The sequence below is a fragment of the Porites lutea genome, chromosome 6 (assembly GCF_958299795.1).
Source record: "Porites lutea chromosome 6, jaPorLute2.1, whole genome shotgun sequence".
Taxonomy (NCBI): Eukaryota; Metazoa; Cnidaria; class Anthozoa; order Scleractinia; family Poritidae; genus Porites; species Porites lutea.
This window is the reverse complement of record NC_133206.1, coordinates 19717895-19741928: the sequence shown is the minus strand read 5'-3', so window position 1 is coordinate 19741928 and position 24034 is coordinate 19717895. Positions and strand designations below refer to the sequence as shown.

The following is a 24034-nucleotide window of genomic DNA, read 5'->3' as shown; positions in this document are numbered from 1 at the left end:
AGTTTTGTTATTTAAGACTATATTAAGGCATGCAAACTGATTCCTGTCGTCTGTTGCTATGGATGAAAAGGATGAACACGGATTGAAACTTGAAATAGTTGAGCCAACTTTTTCAAGTTTTATGCCATGCCTGCAAAAATCACCAAAAAAGTTATTATGGCTATTGCTCCTTAATGGAAGTTGTTTGATAACTTCTTTATAACTCTACGGGAGCATTTTGCGCATGGGTCCTGGGGGGGGGGGGGGGGTGTACTCCCTTATAAGAGGTTACTAGGGATGTGCCGCTGGATGGGGTTGCATTTTCACGACCGGATTGACTATAATAGGGTCGCATTTTCAATAGAGTTAATAGAATGGGGTCGCGCATTTTCGGATTTTTTGGGTCAGACAGTTCTTTATATTTACGGATAGCAAACGTACCAGAATGTTTGAACTGTAGATGAAAAGTAAAGTGTTCTTTATTCAATCTAAAAAAATGGGTCAATTAATAAAAATTGATAGTGACTAATTTGGGAGCGCCAAAATTACATATTTGCCCAAAAGTGGCTAAGATGGTTTCTATAATTGACCAAAGAATAGACTATAATGGGGTAGGGGCTCTGAGAGGTCAGCGGCACATACTCAGCAAACTTTAACCCAAGTATCCCCCCCCCCCCGGGATGGATGTCAGTGATGACTTTAGAACAGAACTGACCTAACACAGCGATATCCTTGTGACATGGCCTCTTTAAATTAGTGAAAAGATTCTGTGAAGATGCCACTTTTGGACTAATTGGTTATCAAAGCTACAAGGTTAAATCGTTTAAATTCAGTTCAAAGGTTTCTTACAACCATATTGGAAAAGAAATGATCAACCGCCTTCCGCAATACTTACAAAGTGTTGCTGCTCCGCAATAAGTTGAATGAAGCAATAAAACACGTCTGCAGGGATTAAACAAAAGTTAAAACAAGTCGGTTGTGTTTTACAAAACAAGTAACCAAATAAAATACCAGCTTAAGGGGCGGTGTTAATAGGGAGGGCTTGAATGTGATATTGGTTTCCTGCCTTACCCTTTAATCTACAAGCAAAGTTTACTATTCACTCCCGCCAGAGATTTGGTGAACTTTTACGAAGCAGAGAGAGAAATGGTCACTTAAAGAGACTGGAAACTAACATGACATTTATGCTGCCATTTACCTGACCACAGGGGTGTCCTGCGTAAGTCCAAGTAGAGAGCCTTTGCTACTTTGAACACCGCACACATATGAACCCTTTTTATGATTTTGCTGTGCTTTTCTTTGTTTTTTTTAAAATGCAAATTATCTATAAATGTTTTGCATAGTGTGAATAAAGCAACGAACTGGTTTTGATAGCCCGCGAATACAGCCGTATTTTCTCGCTCCTCGCCGCTAGGGACTTTTCCCGCGAAACGTCGAGGAAAAAGTGAAGCGGAGAGGATTCCCTCCGATCTCTCCACTCCGTCGGAAGGGGATCGGCGGGGACTCATTTTTCCGAACAGCGACCAGAGGTTATCGAGCCTAAGGAGTACTGAATTACCATTAAACATAAGAACTCAACGTCTGGACTTGCCAACACACTATATTTCCCGCCAGTCTAGCCTGAGTATCAGGCCTTCCTAAGGGGCTAGGGGAGAGGAGATTTTATTCTTGCAGCTCCTTTCCACCGCCCGAGGATACGAGGGATAACATCAGCTTTTTAGCTGCCAGACAAGCGCCTGATGTAACTCTGTAAACAAGAGCAATTTACAATTTTCTGGGGCACGTTTATTTACGAACGAGAGCGTTGGCGATCTTACACTAACACAATTTTTAAGACATGTTATAATTCCTGTAATGTTTTACATTACAAGTATTCAAAAACTCCTCATTGGAGGTTTTAAAAAAAACGAAATCGTAGCAACACAAGCACCGGAGCTCGGCCAAACCGTTGAGTGAGATTTATTTTAGGCGAGCTTTTTGACACGTGAAGCTGACAACCCAATGACCGGAAGTGATTTTGATTGGATGGTATCGAATCATGCTGTGTCGGGGTGGAAGGCTCCGGTAAAAGCATCTGTGTCAGGCGTTTCTCTCCTTCACCTCTCTCCCTTTTTCGCTTCCATCTTTCCCCTTTTCCCCAGAAACGCCTGATACTCAGGCTACCGCCAGTCCAGTAAGGGACCATTACCAGGGCCGCTCCCGCGAGCGAACAGTGCCTCCTTTCAGAGAACTAACCTCCGTGAACGATCTATTTGAGACTGGTTTCGTTTAAACATAGGCAATAAATAATGCTTGAAGTTTAAAAAAATTGAGAATAAATCACCAGTCCTGTTGAGCTAGGCCGAGAATTCGATCAAAAACAAACAATAAATTGTCACTTACTTGATAGATGATATCGTGGTTGGTTTTGTTCCCCATGAGACAAAAACGATTCCTAAAGAAGGATAGAGAAAAAGATCAACAGATCAGAATAACAAACTACGCATAAACGCCCAGAAGCAGAGGCGGATATTCCTCTCAGTAAAAAAAGGCTGGTGGTAGTGCAGCAGTGATAGGGTGTCAGAATCAGTATTGACCATTTCAAACATCTTCACTGTCCGACCAAACCTCCACGCTCAATTCTTTCTTGTAATTTTCTACATAATTTGTAATCGAGTTGTTAAAGGGTGGGATTAAAAAACTCTAAATTAATTTGCCACCTCAGAGGCTGAGGATGGGTATCAGACTTTTGCACTAAGATTAGCCACCTGCCGTTAGTTATGATAGGACGCAGGTTTCCAACAGTCAGTCTAAAGGACCGTTCGCTATCTGCGCACCATAAATAACTTGAGATCAAGCTCTATTTTCGTTTCGCTTTGAAAATAACATTCCGGCGGGCAAGACGAAAAGAAAATAGATTTTAGCTGTAGCCGTAAGAGAGAATGTATGAGAACCGCTAAAATTGGGCCTGATCTCAGGTTACGCACCTAAGGACGTTTCGTTCAGGCCCCGGTTGTTCAAACGTGGGATAGCGCAATCAACAGATAAAAATCTATCTAGTTGATAACGCAATCCCTAAAACTTTCCCTAAAACTTATCCGTTGGATAATGATTTATCCAGTGGATAGCGCTATCCATATGTTTGAGCAACCGGGGCCAGGAGAGGAGTAGGGACGTCTCGAAAACAAGGTCAAGGAAAAATAGGACGGGCGTGATCTAAGAAAGGAGAGCGGAGGCGGGAAAAATGGAAGAACCCGCCTTCTCTCTCCCCAGCCCCCACGCGTTTTTCGCTTCCCTCACAGCACATTACTATCTTGGAGCCTGGAACAGGTCAGCAAAAAATGGCGCCAGTGGCTGCCGCTATCGCTCCATTTGGGATATGTATGAACTTAAATGAAGTAGAGGTCGACCACATCACCGGAGAAACTACACCTACTATTTTAGAACAGTAGTGTGGGTTCTTTAATGTCCCTTAAGAGTTCACTAACGAAGGAAGGAGAAAGAAGGCAAGTTCAACGGTTTATCGTCACTGCCCAATCACGCGATCATCTGAACTGAGACATGATCGTAAACACAGCCCGCATGATCTTACCAATTTTTTAAACATCTTAGTTGGTGCTCCGGCCGGGTTTGAACTCTGGCCTCCCTCTTAGCAGACCCGTGATATTCCACCTGAGCTTACTGACGGACTTTTGCTCCTAAAGTATTTTTATCTCTTGACTCAAACGTACTTGAAATCCAAAGCCCATGTTTGATCATAGGAAAGTGTTCTGTTAATATCACGTGAGAAAAATACTTCAGGATTCTTGAAGTGCCTTAGAAATTACTCTGAACAACCCAATTTGAAACGGGGGAGAAGCCACCGCGACCGAAGTAACCACAGCCTTTCCTGCCCTCATAATCTAGTATACTCACCTAATAATGCACTCGCAAGGAGTCGGCAGCATAGACATCCAGCGAAAGAAGAAGATTCCGCACTGTCACCCAAAGCACGTAGACAGAAGCTTGGAAATACCAATAGCTGTAAAGGAGCAAACGGAGTAGGTGTTAAAGACTATGCACGTGTCGGTTGAAGAAATCTACGGAATTACAATGGATTAGCCTCGCTTTCCTACAGCAGCTATTCCTTCCATACCCAGGGTGCTAGAGACCTTTTATGAGCGATTTTTAAATACAGTTTTGGGAAATTCTTTACAGTGACCCGCGCATTGTAAAAAGGAAGGGTTTTTCACGCGGGTTCTTCGCTTCGTGGCGGCAAAATCTATCGCCTTGCGACCAATGCCAAAGCATCCGACCGCACGCGAAAAAAAAAACCCTCAGCCGGTTGTTCAAAAGTTGGATAGTGCTATCCATTGGATAAATTTCTACCAAGTGGATAACATAATCGGTTTCCCTAATACGTATCCGCTGCATAGTGACTTATCCGATGGATAGCGCTTTCCACCGTTTGAACAACCCGGGATATTCTATCCCCTCCTCCTTTTTGTCCTCAAACATTGGCCCCTAAAGGTATAGCAGGGACGCGCATTTTTCTCGCTCTTCGCACTGCGACTGGATAACTTTATTTTTCGTTCTTATTGGCTCACTGCATTATTTAGTATGATAAGACTGTTTTCAGTTTGCGTCCGGATAGTTGCAATTATCGGGAAACCTGCATGTTTATGCTGGCAAACGTCTGGGTTAACGTTATAAAGTTGGATTACAGAATCAACGGATATATCGCGATAGGCTTTGGGCAACGTCTAACATTATAACTTGGGCTGGCAAGAAAGTGAGTCACCCTTACAGCCTGCATTTAGAACGTTTTACTTTAGGAAACTGTTCATGTCCATAGTTTCAATCCTTAAATCAATGAGTATGACATGACGCTCCTTCGGCCAAACGAGGTCCTCATTACAAAGCACAGTCGACGTTTCAAAGGCGGGAAAAGAACACCATTAATATGACTCCGAATAAATCTGCAGGCTTCCTTGATTAAACGCGGGATAGCACTATCCACCGCGGGATAATACACTGTGATCGTAAGGATAAGTATTAACCCTTTAAGTGCCAATAGTGACCAACAACAATTTTCTCCTAACAATATCCATACACTGTCAAGAGATAAAGTTAAGAGAATTAATAAAATGATCACCATAGAGAAAATGCTTTGATCTTTTATCAAATTCTCTCAACTAATTGTTAAAGGAGATGTATGGAGATCAGTTTGGAGAATTTGTAAGTGGATATAGAGTACCGAAGTGATGACGTCATAAAAATGAAATTTGTGAAATTATGGGATTTGTTAAGATATTCTGAAAGACCAACGTCCAAGACACCTACTCGCCAAAAATTAGCAATTCGGGGCAAATTGTCTCTGAGATATTAGCCCAATTATGCTGTGACGACTCCATACAAATCCTTCTAAATTTGGCTTGGTTCATAAGATTAGGAACCAAAGAAGATTTAGAAGGATTTGTATGGAGTAATCGGAGCATACCTGGGTTAATATCTCAGAGACAATCTGCCCCAAAGTGCTAATTTTTGGCGAGTAGGCGTCTTGGACGTGGTTCTTTCGGAATATCTTAACAAATCCCATAATTTCACAAATTTCATTTTCTATGACGTCACACTTCGGTACTCTATTGGGGCTTAAAGGGTTAAGGAAACCAACTGAATTATCCACAAAACACATAGCGCTATCCACCTTTTGAACAACTGGGCCAAGAACTTTAGACCCATGGCTTTTGATTTAAAATGAACTGAATTTTTGAATTAAATCTGTTGAACTGAAATTGGAGGTGAAAGTGTTATAAAAGTGTTGTGCAAACTTACCACAATAGACACTGCAGACAGGAATCCTGGTACCACCATCTGCCATGTACTAAGGAAAACGACAACATGTTAAACTAAAACAGTCAATAAACTAACAAAGGTAACAATGACAATGAAACAAAAACATGTTCACTAACTTACTCATAACCTCTAGGTATGCAGATGAAGTAAGATTCATGGCTTCCCAGGACTTGAAGTACCTAAAAAAATCATTTAGATCGACAAAAGGAGTTATAATGGCTGCCATACAGTAACCACTTAATGGGCAATTACATATGCGATCCGAGAATTTGAGGCGATCGCTTGACAGGTCAGTGCCGGATCCAGACCTTGAGATAAGATGGAGGAGGGGGGGGGGGGGGTCGACCCTTCGAGCCTCAGTTTGGTCTTAAAATAAGAGGGGGGCCCGGTCCCTCCCCCCAGGCCCCTCCCCTGGATCCGCCATTGCAGGTTAAGCTCAGTCTCCAGCCGTAGTCTTGGGTGTCTCGATGCGCCCGGGAGTACCACACAGCTGGAAGCTGAGGCTACTAGGGAACTTAAGCAACGACGACGGCGACGGCGACGAGAACGGCAAAAAAGCAATAGGTTTAGATTAGCAAACAACAACTTTGCACGTGTATCACGCTTTTTGATACATTTCTTTGCCGTCGTTGCCCGACTACGACGTGAAAGTGCCTAAATTCACGTTTTGTGGAGGACGAGGACACAAAACAACGACATTCTTCTTCTTTTCCTGAACTTCGCTACAGTCCTTTAGAATTCAATTCTAAAAACAAATTCGACATCATTTCGACAAAGACGGCGACGGCAACGAGAACGGCAAAGAAGCAGTAGGTTTAGATTGGTAAAACAACAACTTTGCACGTGTATCACGCTTTTTGATACATTTCTTTGCCGTCGTTGCACGACTACGACGTGAAAGTGCCTAAATTCACGTTTTGTGGAGGACGGGAACACAAGACAACGACATTCTTCTTTTCCTGAACTTCGCTGCAGTCCTTTAGAATTCAATTCTAAACAAATTCGACATCATTTCGTGAACTGAACGAGATGGAAAGAGCTCGATTAAGTTTGAAACAGCGCGGATTCACTTTTTAAGTCACGTTTTCGTAGCCGTCGCCGTCCTTGTTGCTTGAGCTCACTATTTACAGTTGAGTTCAGAGATGAAAACTAATGCATTATAGTCTGCTACACAGCCGTTTTTAGAGTCGTCACGCAACGCTCCTCCCCACAAAGTGGGTTTGTGGGGAGGAGCGTTGCGTGACGACTCTAAAAACGGCTGTGTAGCAGACTATAATGCATTTGACCTGTTGAAAAATTAGGACTAGGGTAATCCTGTTGTCCCAATTCATTGTCCCCTTTTGCAAAGCCTGATATTTGGAGGCAAAAATGCCAAATGAATAACCGCTTTTTCATAACAATGTGTAATTCGTAGCAAAGGGTAGCCTGCGTGTGGCCACACCCTCCCTCTGACAAAGGAAAAACGTTTTTTTCTTCTTCGTCGGGGGGAGGGTGCGACTACACGTAGGCTAAGCAAAGGGACTAAACGATATTGAGCATGGATCAGTCTTCTTAAAACTCTGATATAGTATTTCAGCCCCTAAATCTTGTACCAAGAAAATAGAACAAAAAAACAACAACAACAGGCAAACTTCTTTCCAATTTATGCTAGCCTGCGTTGTTGCCGGTCCAAGCATTGTCTGGACCATTTGTATACTCCGCTCTAAACAGAAGGTTTAGAGCGTCAGCGAGGCAGGCAAATTTTTGCGGACTTGTGAAATTCGAGCTGTTTGTAAATGGAAAACGACCGTTGCTCAAAATTAATTGTAACTTTTGGGTAGGTGGTTTGAAAATTTTTTTTTATCCTGAGCAACATTGTTAGAACAATATTTTACTCATTAAATGAAGACGTCTTTGAAATCTCAATCTTGGTACCAAACTACTTGAGAAAATAGCAGACTGAATATATATACATCTTTAACCAACCAATAAAACTGAAGTTACCTTTCATGTACCCCTTTTGTTGATTCTGAAAGGGGCTATGGGTTTCCAGGCTAACCGTTAAAAAGTGCAAACTACGTGAAAAGATGACTCTCACAGTCTGTCAATCCGGTTGATAAAGGCGTAGAAAGCTAAATTTTCCCACTAGTTTTGTCAAAGATCGCAGTAATGTTTCGAGAATTTTCTTAATAGTCATGCCTATTACGGCATTAGCGACAATGCCCATGTTAGAAAGATCCCTCTGAGAAAGAGTGCAACCGGCTTAGTGCATTCTTGAGATACAACCGCAGCTGTGTTTACAAACGTATCTCAAGAAAGTTTATAGTATAAACGCGACAGTGACAAGTTCAAGAGATTTTGTCTGTTTAAACAAACACGCGCAAATAGAGTGCAGAAGGACATGTATCCTAACTATTTACAAGGGGACTATTTGTCATTTTGATTTAATACACCTAATTCTTTCAAGGAAGCAGCTCTTCCCAACAAAGCGGTAATCGGCAATTAGCAGCCCTTTGGTGTCACGAGGACTACCTCGTTCTAAGCTCACCAATGAAAGTATAAGAGGAGGTTCAATCTTCCGTACATAATAAAATGATAGCCAATTTTGGAGCCTCGTTCTGACAGTCTGAAGCTTTATGACCGGCTGGTTGATATTTTTTCCATTGTTGATGTAGCCAAATTATTGGGTTTATCGATTCTTCTCTGCGTATACGTTCTTGAAATGTTATACAGAGGGTAAAACTGTGGAACTCAGAGCAAACCTCGAAAAACTCGCGAAGTTGCTTTGGAGAAAAACAAAAACCTCACAATGAACAACCGACACACAACGAATTAAGGCGCAAATGAACAAAACATTTTAATGTTATCTTCCACGGCGGAGATCTTCCAGCCGACTCGGCACGTAGTTATTTGCTTTCGGTTGTGCTGCCATTGTTTTGAGCAAAGAAACTTCATTATCGACAGCTTGTTCTCTTTTCTGTTGCAGTGTGAAGCGAAAACTCCACATACTTGTTTGGCGCCTACATTTGCCATTTGGCGACTGCCATGTTATTCGGTCACCATTGGACAGCTGCGTAAAAAGATAATTTCGGACCTTGTCCAGTCAAAAGCATAAAAAATTTAATTAAAAAACGTTCGATAGTTTCAATTTAAAGTGAGAATCTCCCATAAAGATCTTCATAATTTTTCCCTTAGGAAACAGCCGTCGCATACATTTCCAAGAAGGGTGGTGCCATGAACTTCGTTTAAAAAAAAACTCGAATGACATCTTCTGTTGCCGAATCAAACTTCTAGAACTTCAATATACCTTCATACTAAAAATTCCAAAATTCATTTCTATACCATTCGTTGCGTTTTGCCCTCAGGAAATTTTTTGTCTTGCGGATACGTTAATGCGGTATGCAAATTAGCTAATTTTCTACTCAGCCCTTCGGGATGAAACGGCCATGAACAGCTACAATCAACTGTAGAAGAGACCCACCCTCCCACAATGCAGTGAAGACACCACCAGTAATGCAACTGAAAAGTGCTCTAAAGGCTGGGTTTCACTAGCGACGGAGTCGGAGTCGGAGTCGGAGTCGTAAGCAAAGCCATAAGCGCGACGAAATCGGAGTCGGAAGAATCAGAACGTTTTCAATTTCTTCCGACTTCGCTTATGACTCCGGCGCTTACCAGATTGTTGGAGTCGGACAGAAGCGGAAGGATAAACCAATCACAATGCACGTTCCCACGCTTTTTCTAAATCGTAAAGTTCTACGCTTCCCATTACGACTCCAACTCCGTGGCTAATGAAAACCAGCCTTAAGAAACAAATTGTGACAATCAAAAGACACTTCAGTTAGTTGCATTAAAATTTCATACAAAAAGAAATATTTACCACTGAATCAAAAGAAAAATTCTTTGTCGCCTTCAGTTTTAAAATAAACGCCGACCTCAAATAAGCACCGCTCTCTAATACCCACTGCAAATGGGGCGCTTACTCGAGTAAATATGGTATGACATTTTCGCCGCGTGAGTGTGTGTTTGTTTTTTTTTTTTTTCAGCAAGGGAAATTTGTCGTTTGGGCGTCTGAAAAGAGGAAAAGATTTAGAAGTCTGGTCTCATAAAAGTATTTCAGACAAAATTTATTCTGTCCTGTTGTGAGACTTCTACGTCTTATCAAGGCAACATTAACAATTAAGCCCCTTGACCAAGGTTAGAACAAATATGTGCTATGTGTGTACACATCGAAATCCTTATGATCACAATAAGACCGTACAAGAAGTTTTAAGTGCAGGGGTTTCTTTGAAAAAGCACAGAGATTTTTCACAACCACATAAGAGCCGTTGGAAGGGAAGGCAAATGGTGGCTTCTAAAATATTCGTGGATGTAATCAGTGCCGGATCCAGATAGCTTTGAGACAAGGGGGGGGGAGTCATCCACACCCTTAGATAAGGGGGAGGGGCGGGCCCCCCGGGCCCCTCCCCTGGATCCGCCACTGATAATAAAAATAGAATAACGGCCCTTTTCTACCTCCCTGCATTATAAATAAGAACACAAGCTGTCAATAATTTAAAAAAAAAACTAGACGTCATTTAACGTAGGCCGGTTTTACAATTTATTGTTTTTTGAACTAAAAAAAACTTTACTTAACTTAGGGACAGATAAAAGCCAAACCTGATTTCCGGTCGTTTTTTGCCTTTTTGTTACATTCACCAATTGCCATTTTCAACATCTTAGTTTTAAACAACAAATACAACAACAGTGTACGGCCAAGCACTAGAAAGCTACATCAAATGTTATAAACATACGGTTATCTACTTTACGTTTTTTAAGGGAAAAAAACGAAAAAGAGTGTATAAGCCATCGAAATGATGTTTTCAAAGCGGACTGCATACTTCAGGAAGAAAAAAAACAGGATGTGAAGAAAGAGTGTTCGTTAGTATTTTTAGCCAAGAGAAGAAAGGTTTCTTTCGTATTTAATTCTTGTTTTTGATTATTCGAAAGACAATTTTGGAATCGACTCCATGTTGATTGAAAGTTATTATTCATACACAAATGCGTTCAAATACTCTCTGAGACCTTGACATTATGTTAATGAGTTATTGGAAACTTCGACGAGTGTGCGGTACTATTTACCTAACAAAGTTGCAAGGTAGTATAACAGTGTGATTGCGTGCAAAAGCCCCTTGGAAATGTACTCAACAACCCATTCAAAGGCAAACGACACACGGCTCGTTGTTTACGGAAAATGAGAACAGATCGGAACACGGTGTCATGTCCAATTTTCAGTTTTGAAAGAGTAATCATAAAACGATCTCGGCGACCTCCTGGCGAAATTTATTCGTATGGCACCGATGTAGGAGCAATATTCCAATTTAACGAACGACAAATAATTCAATCACCCGAGTCTTGAAGCTTTAAGAGTTCTGTAAGAATTTTTAAAAGACGCAGCTGCTGTTAAAAATCCTTGCCAGTGAAGAGGTAAAATTTTTATTACTATACAGAAAGGAAAACATACAGTAAATTTCCTCTGAGTTGATACTTCCAGTAAAAATAATAAAACCTGTCGGAACCAAAATTTCCCTCTTAAAAGAATCGACCGAAATGTAAAGTTGAGGAGAAGAAAAAAATAATACCAAAAAAAAATTCGATGACTCGATTTTTAGCGGGTAATCTGGTTTGAATTTCTAACTGAATGGGGATAAAAAACATCCTCTTAGCTCACTGGTGCTAATATTCGAAAAGTAATTATCAAAGCAAAACCTCTGTCAAAGATTTACAACCGAACAAATATGAATATTGTAATGAGAAAAAGCAAAAAAAAGCAAGCGATTTGGGAATTTAATTTGGCGGTGAAGTCGAAAGCGCAATCGAAAACAGCAATGTTATTGACGTGTTTTTCGTCGTTTGGTCCAAAACTCACCTTTGAAGGCTCCTTTCCTCCGATCCCAAGCAGTTTTCTGCATTTTAAGCGACTCTGGGCATCGTCGAAGCTACGCCTGTTAGTGGGCAAACAGAAGTAAAATGAATACAAACAGCTTTTAAATCCCAGATATTGTTCCATTGGCAAAATCCCACCGCAGTTGATTTTCGATGTGTTTTGCTAATGCACGCGATAAACAACTTACAGCGCAATAAGGTAGCCGGCTAGTTTTGGCCTGTTTCTAATACCAGAGCAGAACAGCCAACATCAATTTGCCTCGAGATAAAGCACTCCACATCGGAGAAAAATGACCTGTAACTATTACTCTACAAAGAAACTACTGCAGGATAAATGCCATGGTGCGATACAAGTTCACACATTTTCGTCATTTACTGTTTTAAAAACAAAACACAGTGAGAAATAATTCACCACTTTTCGTGGAGGAGGGTAAAATATGTAACTTTATCTCCACCGCCGTGAACTTGAGGTCAACTAGAAAGAATCAACTGTACTACGCTAAAATATCGACAGCATTGTCTGCGAATTTTCGCCTTATCTGCGCTTGCATTTAGAGCGAGTCGCTAGCGAACAGATTGCCGCGACGGCAGGAGATAAATAAATACTAAGCCGTACCTTTTCGCGATAAAAAACATACTTGATAAATTAAGTCTTGCACGCCAAACGATTGCGATTCATGCGGTACAGGAACCGTCGAGGACAAATCCAAAATATGTACTGATCAAACTTCACTGATTCGAACGATCAAAAGCGGCGATCGAGAGTTCGATCAACTCGATAGACAAGCTCAATATAGTGGGTAAAGCATAAACGAATTACAGCGTCGTTATTAAATACAGAAGTAAGCCTAATGGTTGAATTGTCGTCACAGGGATCGAAACAACAGGCAACTGTGACAAGAAGGATTAACAACGACATCACCTATTACTCATATTCGCAACATGCAACAATCGATCAAAAGCCGCTAAATTCCTGCCATGAAAACCAGCAAAATCAGCTAGTTCGATATTGTATCCCATACTTCTCTGTCTTTGCGAGTGCTGGACGTTTATTGTCCGTGGACATGGCTCTCTGTTTCCGCCTCGGTTTCTGCTACAACAACAGCAAAATCGTTTCTGCTCCGACCTAAATATCAACTGACCCGAGAATAGAATGTGACTAACGGGGGGAGGGCTGGGGCATCAATGTTCGGTGGCTTTCAATGGTGTGATTATTCAAATTTCTCCGCCACAAACGGAACAGCATTTTAAACTTTTATTAAGCAAATGTAATCGGCCACCGATAATAGGTCAGAATAAAATATAATGTGCAAGGCTGTAAAACATGCTTTTAAAAAGTGAAATCGCAATTGTTTAATAAAATGGTCTTAACACTGATAGAAAATCTGACAATCTGTGTCATAATTTTAGTTTCCAGGGAAGATTTTGAAATACCTTGTTGCACCTTAAAAAGTGCTTAATAGAGATTATCTTTAGAAAGTAATATAATATAGCCTTGGAAAAAAAACATTTTAGTGTAACATGAAAATTTCTGGTTACTATTTAGAGGCAACATATCCCGACAACATACCACTTGATAAAAGACCGTATTTTATCGAAAGGTACCTTGTTTCATCACGTATTTACCTTGCTAAGGGGGAAATTTGAATATGAGTTGACAGAAAAAAAAGCAATGGATTTATTTCCGCACGAACCTCCCGCGGCCAACCAAGAAAATAAACACATCATCGTGCAGAAAATTATGATTTGCTTCAGTTCACCCCTGAAATAAATAATATCGCTGTGGATTGATTATAAGTCTTTGAAAAGACCGTAAAATATTCACATAAATCCTTTTTTTGACGTTTGTAATCAGTCTCTTGCCATCACCGCGAAGCACAGTTTTAGCGAAGCTGTTGTATCTTTACCGAAAATGTTTCTTCCAACGTGGAAGTCCAAGTCGCAAGGCTAAGCGCTGACATAACTGCCGGAAAATACAAGGCAACCTTCTTATACACTTCGGTTGCGATTTAGAATTTAAATAGGCGGTCACTGCAGGCGGGCTTTCGAGAGCCAAAATTCATACTCAGAGAAGAAAAAGCGAAAAACGAGCTGGCGCGATCGCTTGATAAGGAAGTAAAAAATCGTATCAATAAGGCTGAGAACAAATTGCAACTTACTTTAACCTTCCCAACATGACTGAATGTCTTAAAATCGGCGAAAAGCTGAATGAAAAAAAATACCAAATATAACTAATCAATTTCTATCCATCCGTACGCGTTTTGCCAAGCAAACGTTTGACAGCTTGTAAATCGCTGTAATTCGCCGCTTACTCAATGATTCCTTAGCTTTGATGTGACGTGTCAATTAAATGGCATAGAAAAGTGAACACACAATACCAGCTGCAGGGCTGTTTGAGTGAAAGTTTCTCCACGAAAATAACAAATACAGTCGGCTGTCAGAATTTCCCAGTCGTATCAACGTTTCGAACACGTTATCAGAACGTTTGACAAGTCAACCTCCGCTGGTTAGCGATCGAGCGATTAAAAACCTTTCGATCCATCTGTGAGTTATTTAACATACCTGACTATATTTATTTATTTATATTTTTCCCGGTGTATAATTTACATTTCTAAGCAGGGTAATGACAAATTCACGCATGCGTAGACCGGGGAGCCGTTCGCAAAAGAAAGCGCTATATTCTCTAAACAAAAACGACAACAACAAAAAATTAAAAAAGAAAAGAAAAGAAAAAAACACTAAGGGCAAGTTGTTTAGACGAAGTCTAACTTAGACCACGGTTTAAGAAATCATTGGACCCCCAGATCTCTTTTTAAGTGGTTTATTTAAAGAAGAAAAATGTTTCTCCAGTCCGCGCTTATTCGTCCATGAAACTGTTCACAATAAGTGGTGTTTAGATATAAGCCGGTAGTAAACTGAAAAAGGCTTAGAAACCGGTTTTGCTTAACACTGGCTAAACTCCGTCTAACAGTTTCGCTGAAAACGGAGAAGAGGATCTATTTCGCTTTTTAACGGAAACTGCCAAACTCATGCACTTTTAAATAATTTAATTAAGTCCAAGTTTTTTAGATGATTTATTAACATTGTTTTTACAAAGCGCCCTTCCAAGACCACTATTATTACAGAAAAAAGTCACAATGGCTTTTACTATCCTGCAAGAAATGTCAGCTTAGTCCGGCGCGTACTCTCCAACGGACCTTTGGACCTCAAACTGAGACCTTTCGCGAAATCATCATCTTCAGCAATTTCAATAACCTGTGACCATGCTATGCGTTCTTTAGGAGGACGGGCTTCGCAAAGAAAAGGAGAAAAAGGCCCACTTGATCACGGGTTCCGATAAAAGCTATAGTCATTACAATATTTTCATTTTCACTCGGGGTTATGTCGTAACCCATGGCAGAATTCCAAGATACACTTCACTTTCTACGTACTGAATATATAAGGACAGAAGGCTGGCATCTGTGTGACAGATATCAAGGAAGCTTTATCGCTAGTTATTTCATGAAGCAGCAGAGAAGCCAACAATTTTAGTTTTAGGATCCGGTGTTTTAATCACTAGTTGCCTTTCTAAGTAAACGCCATTCAAAGATACGACATTAAGGTCATTCCTTTAAAATAGAAACTGAAGTGAGATTGTTTCAAACTTTACCGATTGCTTGTTTACATTAAATTTTGAAATAAAAACGTAGGGGTACCCTTACTTGTTTAGGAACAGCAGCAACTTGTATATACGCCGTACTTCCTTACAACTATCAATATGATTATATTTAAGAGTGCATCCTTTGAACACGTTTCCAACGATTGCTTTTTTCTGCACTGAAACTGGTTTATTTTTATTCTAAAGAATAATAATTACGCTCAGTTTAAAAAAGAGGGAAAAAATGAAAGGTCAACATACTCGTTGAAGAGAAAATGACGAACTGCCTCTCTGGCAAGTTCCGGCCTTAAGACAAAAGCCGCCATTTTTAAATGTTCACGCGCTAATCACGTGTGAAATTATGCGCAGGAAGGATGCGCGATGCAATAAGCAATCTGACTCTCAAGAAGCTAGCAAGAAATATCTTTTGGAAATATTTACATCCTTTAACAGTGAACGATACACCCCCAAACAAAACCTTGTGCGGAAAGTAAGGGATGAACTTATATCTTGTGTTACAGATTGCCGAAAGTAATGGGTAAATATATATTTTTTATACGAGAGCCAAACATCGAATTACAAGATCTAACCTTTTCAGGCGACCTTGCATCTATACATAGTTATTATCAGACAATAATGTACTGAATACTGTGAGCCCTGTGATTGGTGAACGTCGTTAACTTATATTTATAAGGGTGCAGACACACGTAACGCTTGCTGTAAAGCAAGCATGACAAACACTAATACACCTTTTACAAGAACTGAGCAATTTCTCGGGCACTGATTGGTCGAGAGCTATGTTCGGTAAGGGCACAGACCATGGAAATGATCGAAATGACGTGGTGATGGCGTAATGTGCTTTTCTCTTTTCCTCTCGCGCGATTTTCCGAGAAACTTTAACGGAAATGAACGTCAATGTTATTAGATTAAGAGAGCTTTAGATTTTAAGACGAAGACGACTAAGAGAAAGAGATTTTCCCAATACTAAGTAGTGCACGCGCGCAAAACAGCGTCTGGGCGGGAAAATGTGAAAGCCATCTTCATTCTACTACGAGTTTTAGCGAGAATGTCGTAGTGGCGAAAACAAGTTATCAAATGTTAGCAATTTTATCATTTAGAGATCGCGAGAGTGCTTTATCTCCCTCAGCGGAAATAAGCGAACTAACTTTTGTGGTTAAAAAAAAGTACAATGCAGCTTTCCGGGGTGTCTATTTTAGAGAATAGGCGAGAAAACTTAAAAATAAATGTCGCCCTTTGTAGTCGTTCTATTCCCGGATCTAAAGCTCTCTATTGTAAAAGACAAATCGACAACAATTTTAATTTCCATGGTCTGTAATCTTATCGATCATAGAAATGACGTCAAAATGTTCAAAACTTTGCAGTGAAACCACTTGAGTTTTGAACATTTTGACATCACTTCTATGGCTGATAAGAGTACAAGCCATGGAAATATAATTAATAATTTATAAAACAAATAACTTAATAGAGAAAATAAAAAAACAGTAGGATCAATTTAGGTTTCTGGAAAACTGACTACCTACCCCTCCCCTTAGCCATTATTTTGCCCTAAGTGAGGAGTAAGTGTTAATGTTAGCTTAGGGGAGGGGATCCAAACAGTACAGCCGACCCTTCCCTAACGGTTATCTCCAGAAATGTAAGAAAACTAGGAACTTAAGTACCTCATATTAGTTTCAATTATTTGGAATTTCCATATGACTTCACGTAGACAGAATTGGTTGCGTTTAGGTGAGAATTAGGGCCAGGAGCAGGGGTAGCCCGCGTAGCACGGTGGTTTTGGTTGGGCGCGCTAAGTAATAAAGGGGGGCGAGGGCAGAGAAACCGCCAGGAGATTGGAGCGCTTCGCCGCACAGTCGTGCTCCCGACAAAACCGTACTCCCGATAAAACCACCAGGCTACGCAGGCTAGGCCGGGGGGCACTTCATGTTGTCTATCATTGACATGCAATCTTCGGCCCAGTTTACCAGTGGATCTAACGCGCATTTTCTCGGATAATTTTCTTTATTTTTTTATAGCATCCAATCATCAAATTGTAGGCAAAAAGAATTTGTTTTTTACGCTATCACAACTAAATTTGAATTTGCACTAACATCGGGTTATCTTAAGTCAGCCTCGAACAACTCCGTTATTGGCATATCTGTGGGACTGGCAAACCCACAGGCAACTTCCTCCAAGACGGACATCTTTCGGATAGACACTTCGTTTCCGTCTTATAGAATTGACCGTCAAATGAGAGTCAAATGAGAGAAACAAAAAAGGCAGGGACCAACTTAACCAGGTGTTCGTTAAGTGGAGGGGGGGGGGGGGGGGTGGGGAGGGAAATTTTATTGTTCTTCCTTATTTTGACTACAGAGATACATACCGTGAACTAACTGCCTTATACCTAGGCGCGTTCTAGCGGTTTCGTAATCGAGAGTGACTGGAGCGATTCTAATGGTTCTGTGCAAGGGATGATGGGAAAGGCGCCAATCTTCACACGCCTCCGCCGCCAGAAAACTACATCACTCGCCTGCTAATCCCGCCAGCAACGCAGGCTAAGAAAAAACGCGACGTCTCATTTTTCTCGCCCACACCTTCCCAGTGTCCTTTGCGCCTACGCTTGACGTTCCCACGGACCACTGCGATATACTCCTTGATTGCTCGCAGGCGCGTTTTCTACCAGACACTTGAGACGTCTGGGAAAGAGGCAGGTGAACTGGGACATAAAACTTTGCTTGAGTGTCTGACTACAAAAGTTTAGTATTCCACTCGTGCGAATTGAACAAGGTAAGAGTAGGAGCTAAAACGGCAGGAGTTTTCAGGCAGGGTCAGAGCTCAAACGCCTCAGTCACACCCAAACTTCAATACCTTAATCCCCGTGGAGTAAGCTTACAAGCCCGTTTTTCTGCCATCACGCTTCATCTCAGGCAGTTAGAAAACAGGAAGTTCCTTATCGTTTCGCGGATAGGCGAGAGATGTATAGGAAGACAGTTATTTCATTCTTATTTTATTTATCTTCTTAATAAAAAATGAAAACCATATCTTTACCTCCTCACTGTGAAGTCTTTGTGTACATCCGGGGCAGTCAAGCGCACAGGATCCGCCATATTACTGTCTTCTTGATTGTACTGCTGTTCGTCTTGGTCTACCTGTTCGCCGTCTTGGTTTTCCTGCTGCTCTTTCTCCTTGCCTTGTCCTTCGCCTTGTTTATCCTGTTGTTCGTCGTGGATTCCCTGATGTTCGTTTTGATTAATTTGCCTTGCGTCGGTCGCGTTTTCCTCCTGTAATTTAGTAAAGAAAATGTGAACAAAAGGTGTTGATTGAATAAAGATGAACTGAGCTCCTTGCTGGTCTACTAAGGCTATATGAACTCTTCAAAGGATAGCTTTTGTGCCGACACCAAAACCATACCGGATAGGGCTTCTATTCGCACACAACAACGGTAAATTCTGCAAGATTTCTAACGGAGCGACGATGCACCACACCGCGATCCCTAAAGTGGAGAGTAACATATCGGATAGGTGTTTATACTCCTATGGCGGATAGGTTTTCGTGTCGGCCGGTAAAGTGTGAACAAAGCCTATTACCCACTTAACCATATGCTGAGTGATAAGATAATGTCATAATCATGTACGATGTTGCTGCTGTTAATGCTAATGATGATGATGACCATGATGATAACCGCGTTCAAGTCCCTAGCGAAAAACGATCCCCGCGTACAAATAACACGAGATCCGGACACAAGGTCTTTATATAGTGAACCCACGCGAAATTTCATTGTTTTTTTTTCTTTCGGTCACTTCGGCCTTCGGTCGAAGATGTGCCGAAGCATCTCACCGCACACTAGGAAATTCGTCTGGTACCCAGGGTAACGACACGAGAAGGAGAGACGCCTGAGCGCTTCTCTACTGTACAAACTGTCAGAACTCCAAAACAAGACCTTTTCGTGTAATATAAGCTTGAGAACATCTAGGGAGGGTTGAAATATTAAAATATATATATATATATATATATATATATATATATATATATATATATATATATATATATATATATATATATAACGAAAACAGCAGCGTTATTTACAGCCCAACTAAATTACCCATTCGGATTCACGGTAATGAGATACTTTGAGTTACTGTTCTGCAACGTATAAAAATTTAAGCCGGAAAACTTTAGTACAGTTATGGTAGAGGCAAAAACCTTTTTAAAAGAGGTAACAAGAGACCAAAACGGTAAGCGTGGCTTTAATACGAGGAAGGGGACTAACATGAATTACAAATGACAAACTTGAAAAATTTTTCAAGACCTCATACCACGAGTGAAGCATGTAATTTAGTTCCAAATTGGACTCTGTGCCTGTGCTAATTAAAGGTATTCAGTGGTTTCCTGTGAGTCTACTTGTCGTATTGTACGAGGTTTAACTAACTTTTACGCCTTTAATAAAATAAAATCCTTATTAAAGGTGTGACCAATCATTTGGCGGTTCTTTCCTGTGGTCAGGCTATTTATCATGTTGTACAAAGAGGTTCTGTTAATTTCTGAGTCCGAGTGTCGCTATTTTTTAAAAAAGAGGTGTTAACCGTATTGGTGTCAAAGTTTTTGTTGGTGGTATTTCTCTTCAAATGATGAATCGAACTATCAGTCTCGTAATCTTGAACGCAGTGCAACCATTCAAAGCCAGGATTCAAAAAGAAAGTTCTTTCCTTTTAAGTTATCTATCATTGACAGAAGTTTGTTGCAGAGGAATTCAAAAATCTTGCCACATTGTGAAAGGAAACGACAAAACACTTGAAAGAAATTAGATAAAAGATATCAGACTTATTGACGTGACTTTGTCACTTAAGCCAATATCGTTCGGTATTGGGCCTGTTTTGGGCGATTAATATTCAAATCTCGGGAATAATTCACGTAATGACATGTTCCTGACCTTTGTGGGTCATTTATTTCGGCTTAAAAAATCCTGAAGAAAACGAATCTAACATTTTAAATCCATCTTCTTTCTGCCTTCAAGGGAAGGAGTATGTTCGTGCCTTATTAAGAGAAAGTTATCAGTGCCCTTTCATCAGGTAATACGCCAGTAATCGGATTTTGCCTTGATCGGTTAATAGCGGTCTTGACCTATTAACTAAAAATAAATATCCAGTTGTTTGTTGAAAATAGGAAAATTCTGACTGCTTCAAATTGCAACTGTCTGTGCTACTAAAATAAAACGACACAAGACAACCACCCTAGGCGACGACGACAAATAAACCTAGTCAAAAGTGAAAGCTAAATATCAATCTCTCCGAGTCACGCTAGATTTTCCGCATTAATAACTGAAACGTATTTCTTTTAGAGACTCTAGTTACGAACTTATGTTTCCTTTCAATAAAAGTTCTCAAGAAATAACATCTAAGAAAACAAATGTTATCGAACGCATGAATCGCTAAGTGGAGACACTCACAAAAAAAAATCGGCCTAAGCCAGTTTTGAACTTAGGACGGCTAGCATATTGGGCTTTCGTATTAAAAACAGCTGAAAGATCCGTGGTGCAATCATAACTCACAAACGTTCTACAGAGAACATTAGTCACAAAACAGACTTACCTCTCTTCTCAATTTTCGCTTAGCAAAGAAATTTTGAAGACCCCAGTAAGTACAACGTCACTGGTTCGAAGTCAGTGAGCTGTACTATTTTTGTATTTGTTCCTCAGTGACATCGATTATTTGTGGACGGGGGACACCTTTCATGCCTCGTTGCTGTGCCCGATCATGCGAGCACAATTCGGTAAGAACGCGGAAACTTTCGGAATGAGCTTCGGTTCTCATTCGGGAAGTTGTCGGGAATTTAAACCGGAAAGCTGGCCTGGTTTCTCGAAAAAAGACATTCATGAACCGTGAATAAAAAGTCATCTAGACTTTCCAAAAGTCATAGGGCGAGTTCGTCGCTCAAAAACAGTCTTAAAATTATCCAAATAATTTATTTTTGATTAAACTTTAAAAACAGAACAACAGGAAATGTAAAATTATTTACCCTTTCATGAGTTTAGTGGTCGGTTGCCAAAAAAAGAAAAGGATTACATGAAAAAGTAAAAAGAACAAAAGACAAAAATAAAGAATTAATGGCAAACAAGGCGAAAAGAGAAAGAAATTACATTATTATTAAATTAGAATTTAAAAAAATAAATAAATAAAAACAAATTGTTTACGAGTAGAGATTTTTAAAACAAGTACATTTATTACAGTCGGGGAAGCGCGAAGTAAAGGATTCGTGCAGCTCAGGAAAAGTTACATTCGGAGGTCCCGAAGTTGCTTCCGAATATCCCGAAAATGCTTCGGAGTTAGTTCGAGATGTCTTCGAGTGCTTTGATTTACTCTTTCAGAAGAAAGAAATAATTATGGGAAGAAATAATTATTACTTGTGGAAGAAATAAAGACGAAATAATCATTATTTCTGGCTTGCCCAGGGTTTGAACCGGCTTACTTGTGACTCGTGAGATCATACAGGACTCTAAATTTAGCCATTAGCGGATTGCGCCACTGCGACGCAAGGTAATTTGAGATGTGAAAAATAGCCTTAAGTTGTGCACGAGGTACTGTTAAAGATTCGGCACGCAAGTTTGTTACTTTTCGGCTTGTTTTGGGTATTTGACGTAGTGACACAGGAATGAGTTGGAACAGAAGCATGCTTTTGGTTAGAGATATCGTGAGATCACTTCTAGTTCTTTCGGCTACAACAACTATTTGAGGCGACGCGCAAAGTAATGTCCTAAACTTGCATTTTGTTTCCGAAGTGAAGCCAAAAGTTGTTCAACATATATATATATATATATATATATATATATATATAATAAAACAAATCACTTTACTTAAGTGTCTATGTTTTTAGTTCTAAGCTAATGGGGGACACTGCTCGAGTTGTTTAGTTTATCTGAGGAAGAAAGAAATATTATTTTTTGCTCGCCCTTCGGTTTGTAGTTACTTATCTTTGCCCCGTTAGATCGCGGAGACGAGATTGTAGCAGAAAAGCAACGGATGGTTGATTTGTAGGTTTTATTTATTTTTTTAATTTGGGCGAGCAGCAAGTTAATGTTTTGCTACAGAACTCCGAACAGTCAGTGTGCGACGATTAGTTATTTTGGGCTCATAGGAAACTGATTGAAACGTCGTGCGCAATTTATTCAATGACAGAAATTATAATCGAATTGGATTACAGCCACGGGGCCATGCACCTAGCAGACTTCCGGTGAAGAAGTTAAGACGTCTGTAACACAAAAGGAGAAAAGTAAGGGTATTTGCATGGAAGGGTATCCGGAAAAATATCATTTCCTACTATTCCTCCACATTCACAATTAACCCTTAACCACGACGCCGAAGTTCACGCTCCATAGCGTCTTGTTTATCTAATGAATCTGGTATAACCAATCCCGCAACACGAACAACAAATCTGAACAACATGATTCCGATTCTTCCAACCCACCTCAGCCAAATACTGCTGTTGGGAACTGGGCACCAAATTGAGTGAAATATAAAATTCGTCTGCTTTCAAAATTAAAGATGGCGACTGCAGACAATACTGATCACTCACTCGCCCGAAAAAAAATCGGTTGCACTGTTGCTACTTAAAATTGTAAAGAGATAACAAAGCAAAAAGCACCCAAGGACAAAGTTGAACAAGATCAAAACAGATTGCAGTATTGTTTTGTTTATATATATATATATTTTTTGAATTACAGCACTGGCGAGGAATAGTTGGCTCTGTTATTTTGCTACTTATTACGTAAGATGTCTTAGCGAGTAATTGGTCAAGCTAAGCAAAATGGACAAGTGCCGTGACAGTATCTTGAAGATTAGCATTGATGACATGATCGGTTCTGTTGATCCCTTGCACTGGATTCTTTTCATTCTACCTTAAACGGGCGTTCGTTAACACTAAGCCAAATTTTGTTTTAAGAATTGAGAAAGCATAAGAAACTTTTGCTTCCAGATAATTAGACATGAGTGTTGACTGGAACACTAAAATGCGCACTGAACTTACCATGACCTTCATGTAATTAAATTTCCACCGCAAAGTCTTCCGCACGAATAAAATTCAGTAGAGTCGGCAATCACAGACCACCATTCCCCATCTTCTGACTGGAACAAAAGTGAAGAAATATATCAAAGAGTGTGTCACGCTGCAGGGCAAACAGTGAATGTGCCCACGTGTCGCAATCAGTGTCAGTGTCAGAAAACAAAATAAGCGTGGGAAGGCGCGAAAGCACATTTTTCTCTTCTCTTTCCCTGACGTAAAACATGATCAAAATATGGCTGCTTTAGGCTTTTCAGGTTGAAAACTGTTTTCTTGCTTGAAACGCAAGAGAACACCGATTCCTTTCCTGCCACTTTCTTCCAGCGCAAAATAAATGCAAAAAAGATTGTTTCTTTTGCAGGTTAAAAGGTGTTTTATGGACCAACCCACGCAAAACGATTGTGGGGTCTTTCAAAGTACAACAGTAACATTACTCTACGACTCGCTGTCAGCTCTGTTTGATCAAGACTTTAAAATACTTACCTCGTTTGCTCTCCATTCAGTGTTGTTTTGATTCGAAACTCGAATTCCAGAAAGCCTTTGTGAAAAAATGACAGTAGCATTAAGTAGAGTGGTCAAACGAAATGTCTGTAGATTAAGAGCAGGCGATAGATAAGTACTATAAATTACCGTTTTGTGGTACACTGATTTACA

The 24034-nt window shown here is 40.2% G+C and overlaps 1 protein-coding gene across 3 annotated transcripts in view; it reads right to left on the bottom strand.

Moving 5' to 3' along the window:
- Positions 1 to 23446, bottom strand: part of LOC140940050 (tumor protein p53-inducible protein 11-like) — a 28547-nt gene extending 5101 nt beyond the window's left edge. The window contains exons 1-8 of one of the 3 annotated variants that reach the window (XM_073388926.1): positions 23348 to 23446; positions 18377 to 18609; positions 11678 to 11753; positions 5914 to 5972; positions 5773 to 5821; positions 3874 to 3979; positions 2362 to 2413; positions 875 to 921 (exon numbers count right to left, since the gene is read on the bottom strand). In XM_073388926.1, the coding sequence (XP_073245027.1) occupies positions 875 to 921; positions 2362 to 2413; positions 3874 to 3979; positions 5773 to 5821; positions 5914 to 5972; positions 11678 to 11753; positions 18377 to 18609; positions 23348 to 23359 (634 nt within the window). In that variant the 5' untranslated portion in view covers positions 23360 to 23446. Of the gene's footprint in view, positions 1 to 874; positions 922 to 2361; positions 2414 to 3873; positions 3980 to 5772; positions 5822 to 5913; positions 5973 to 11677; positions 11754 to 12616; positions 12751 to 18376; positions 18610 to 20916; positions 21057 to 23347 lie in introns of those variants that run through there. The other 2 variants (XM_073388928.1, XM_073388927.1) reach the window with 2 other exon arrangements.
- Positions 23447 to 24034: the final 588 nt, after the last annotated feature.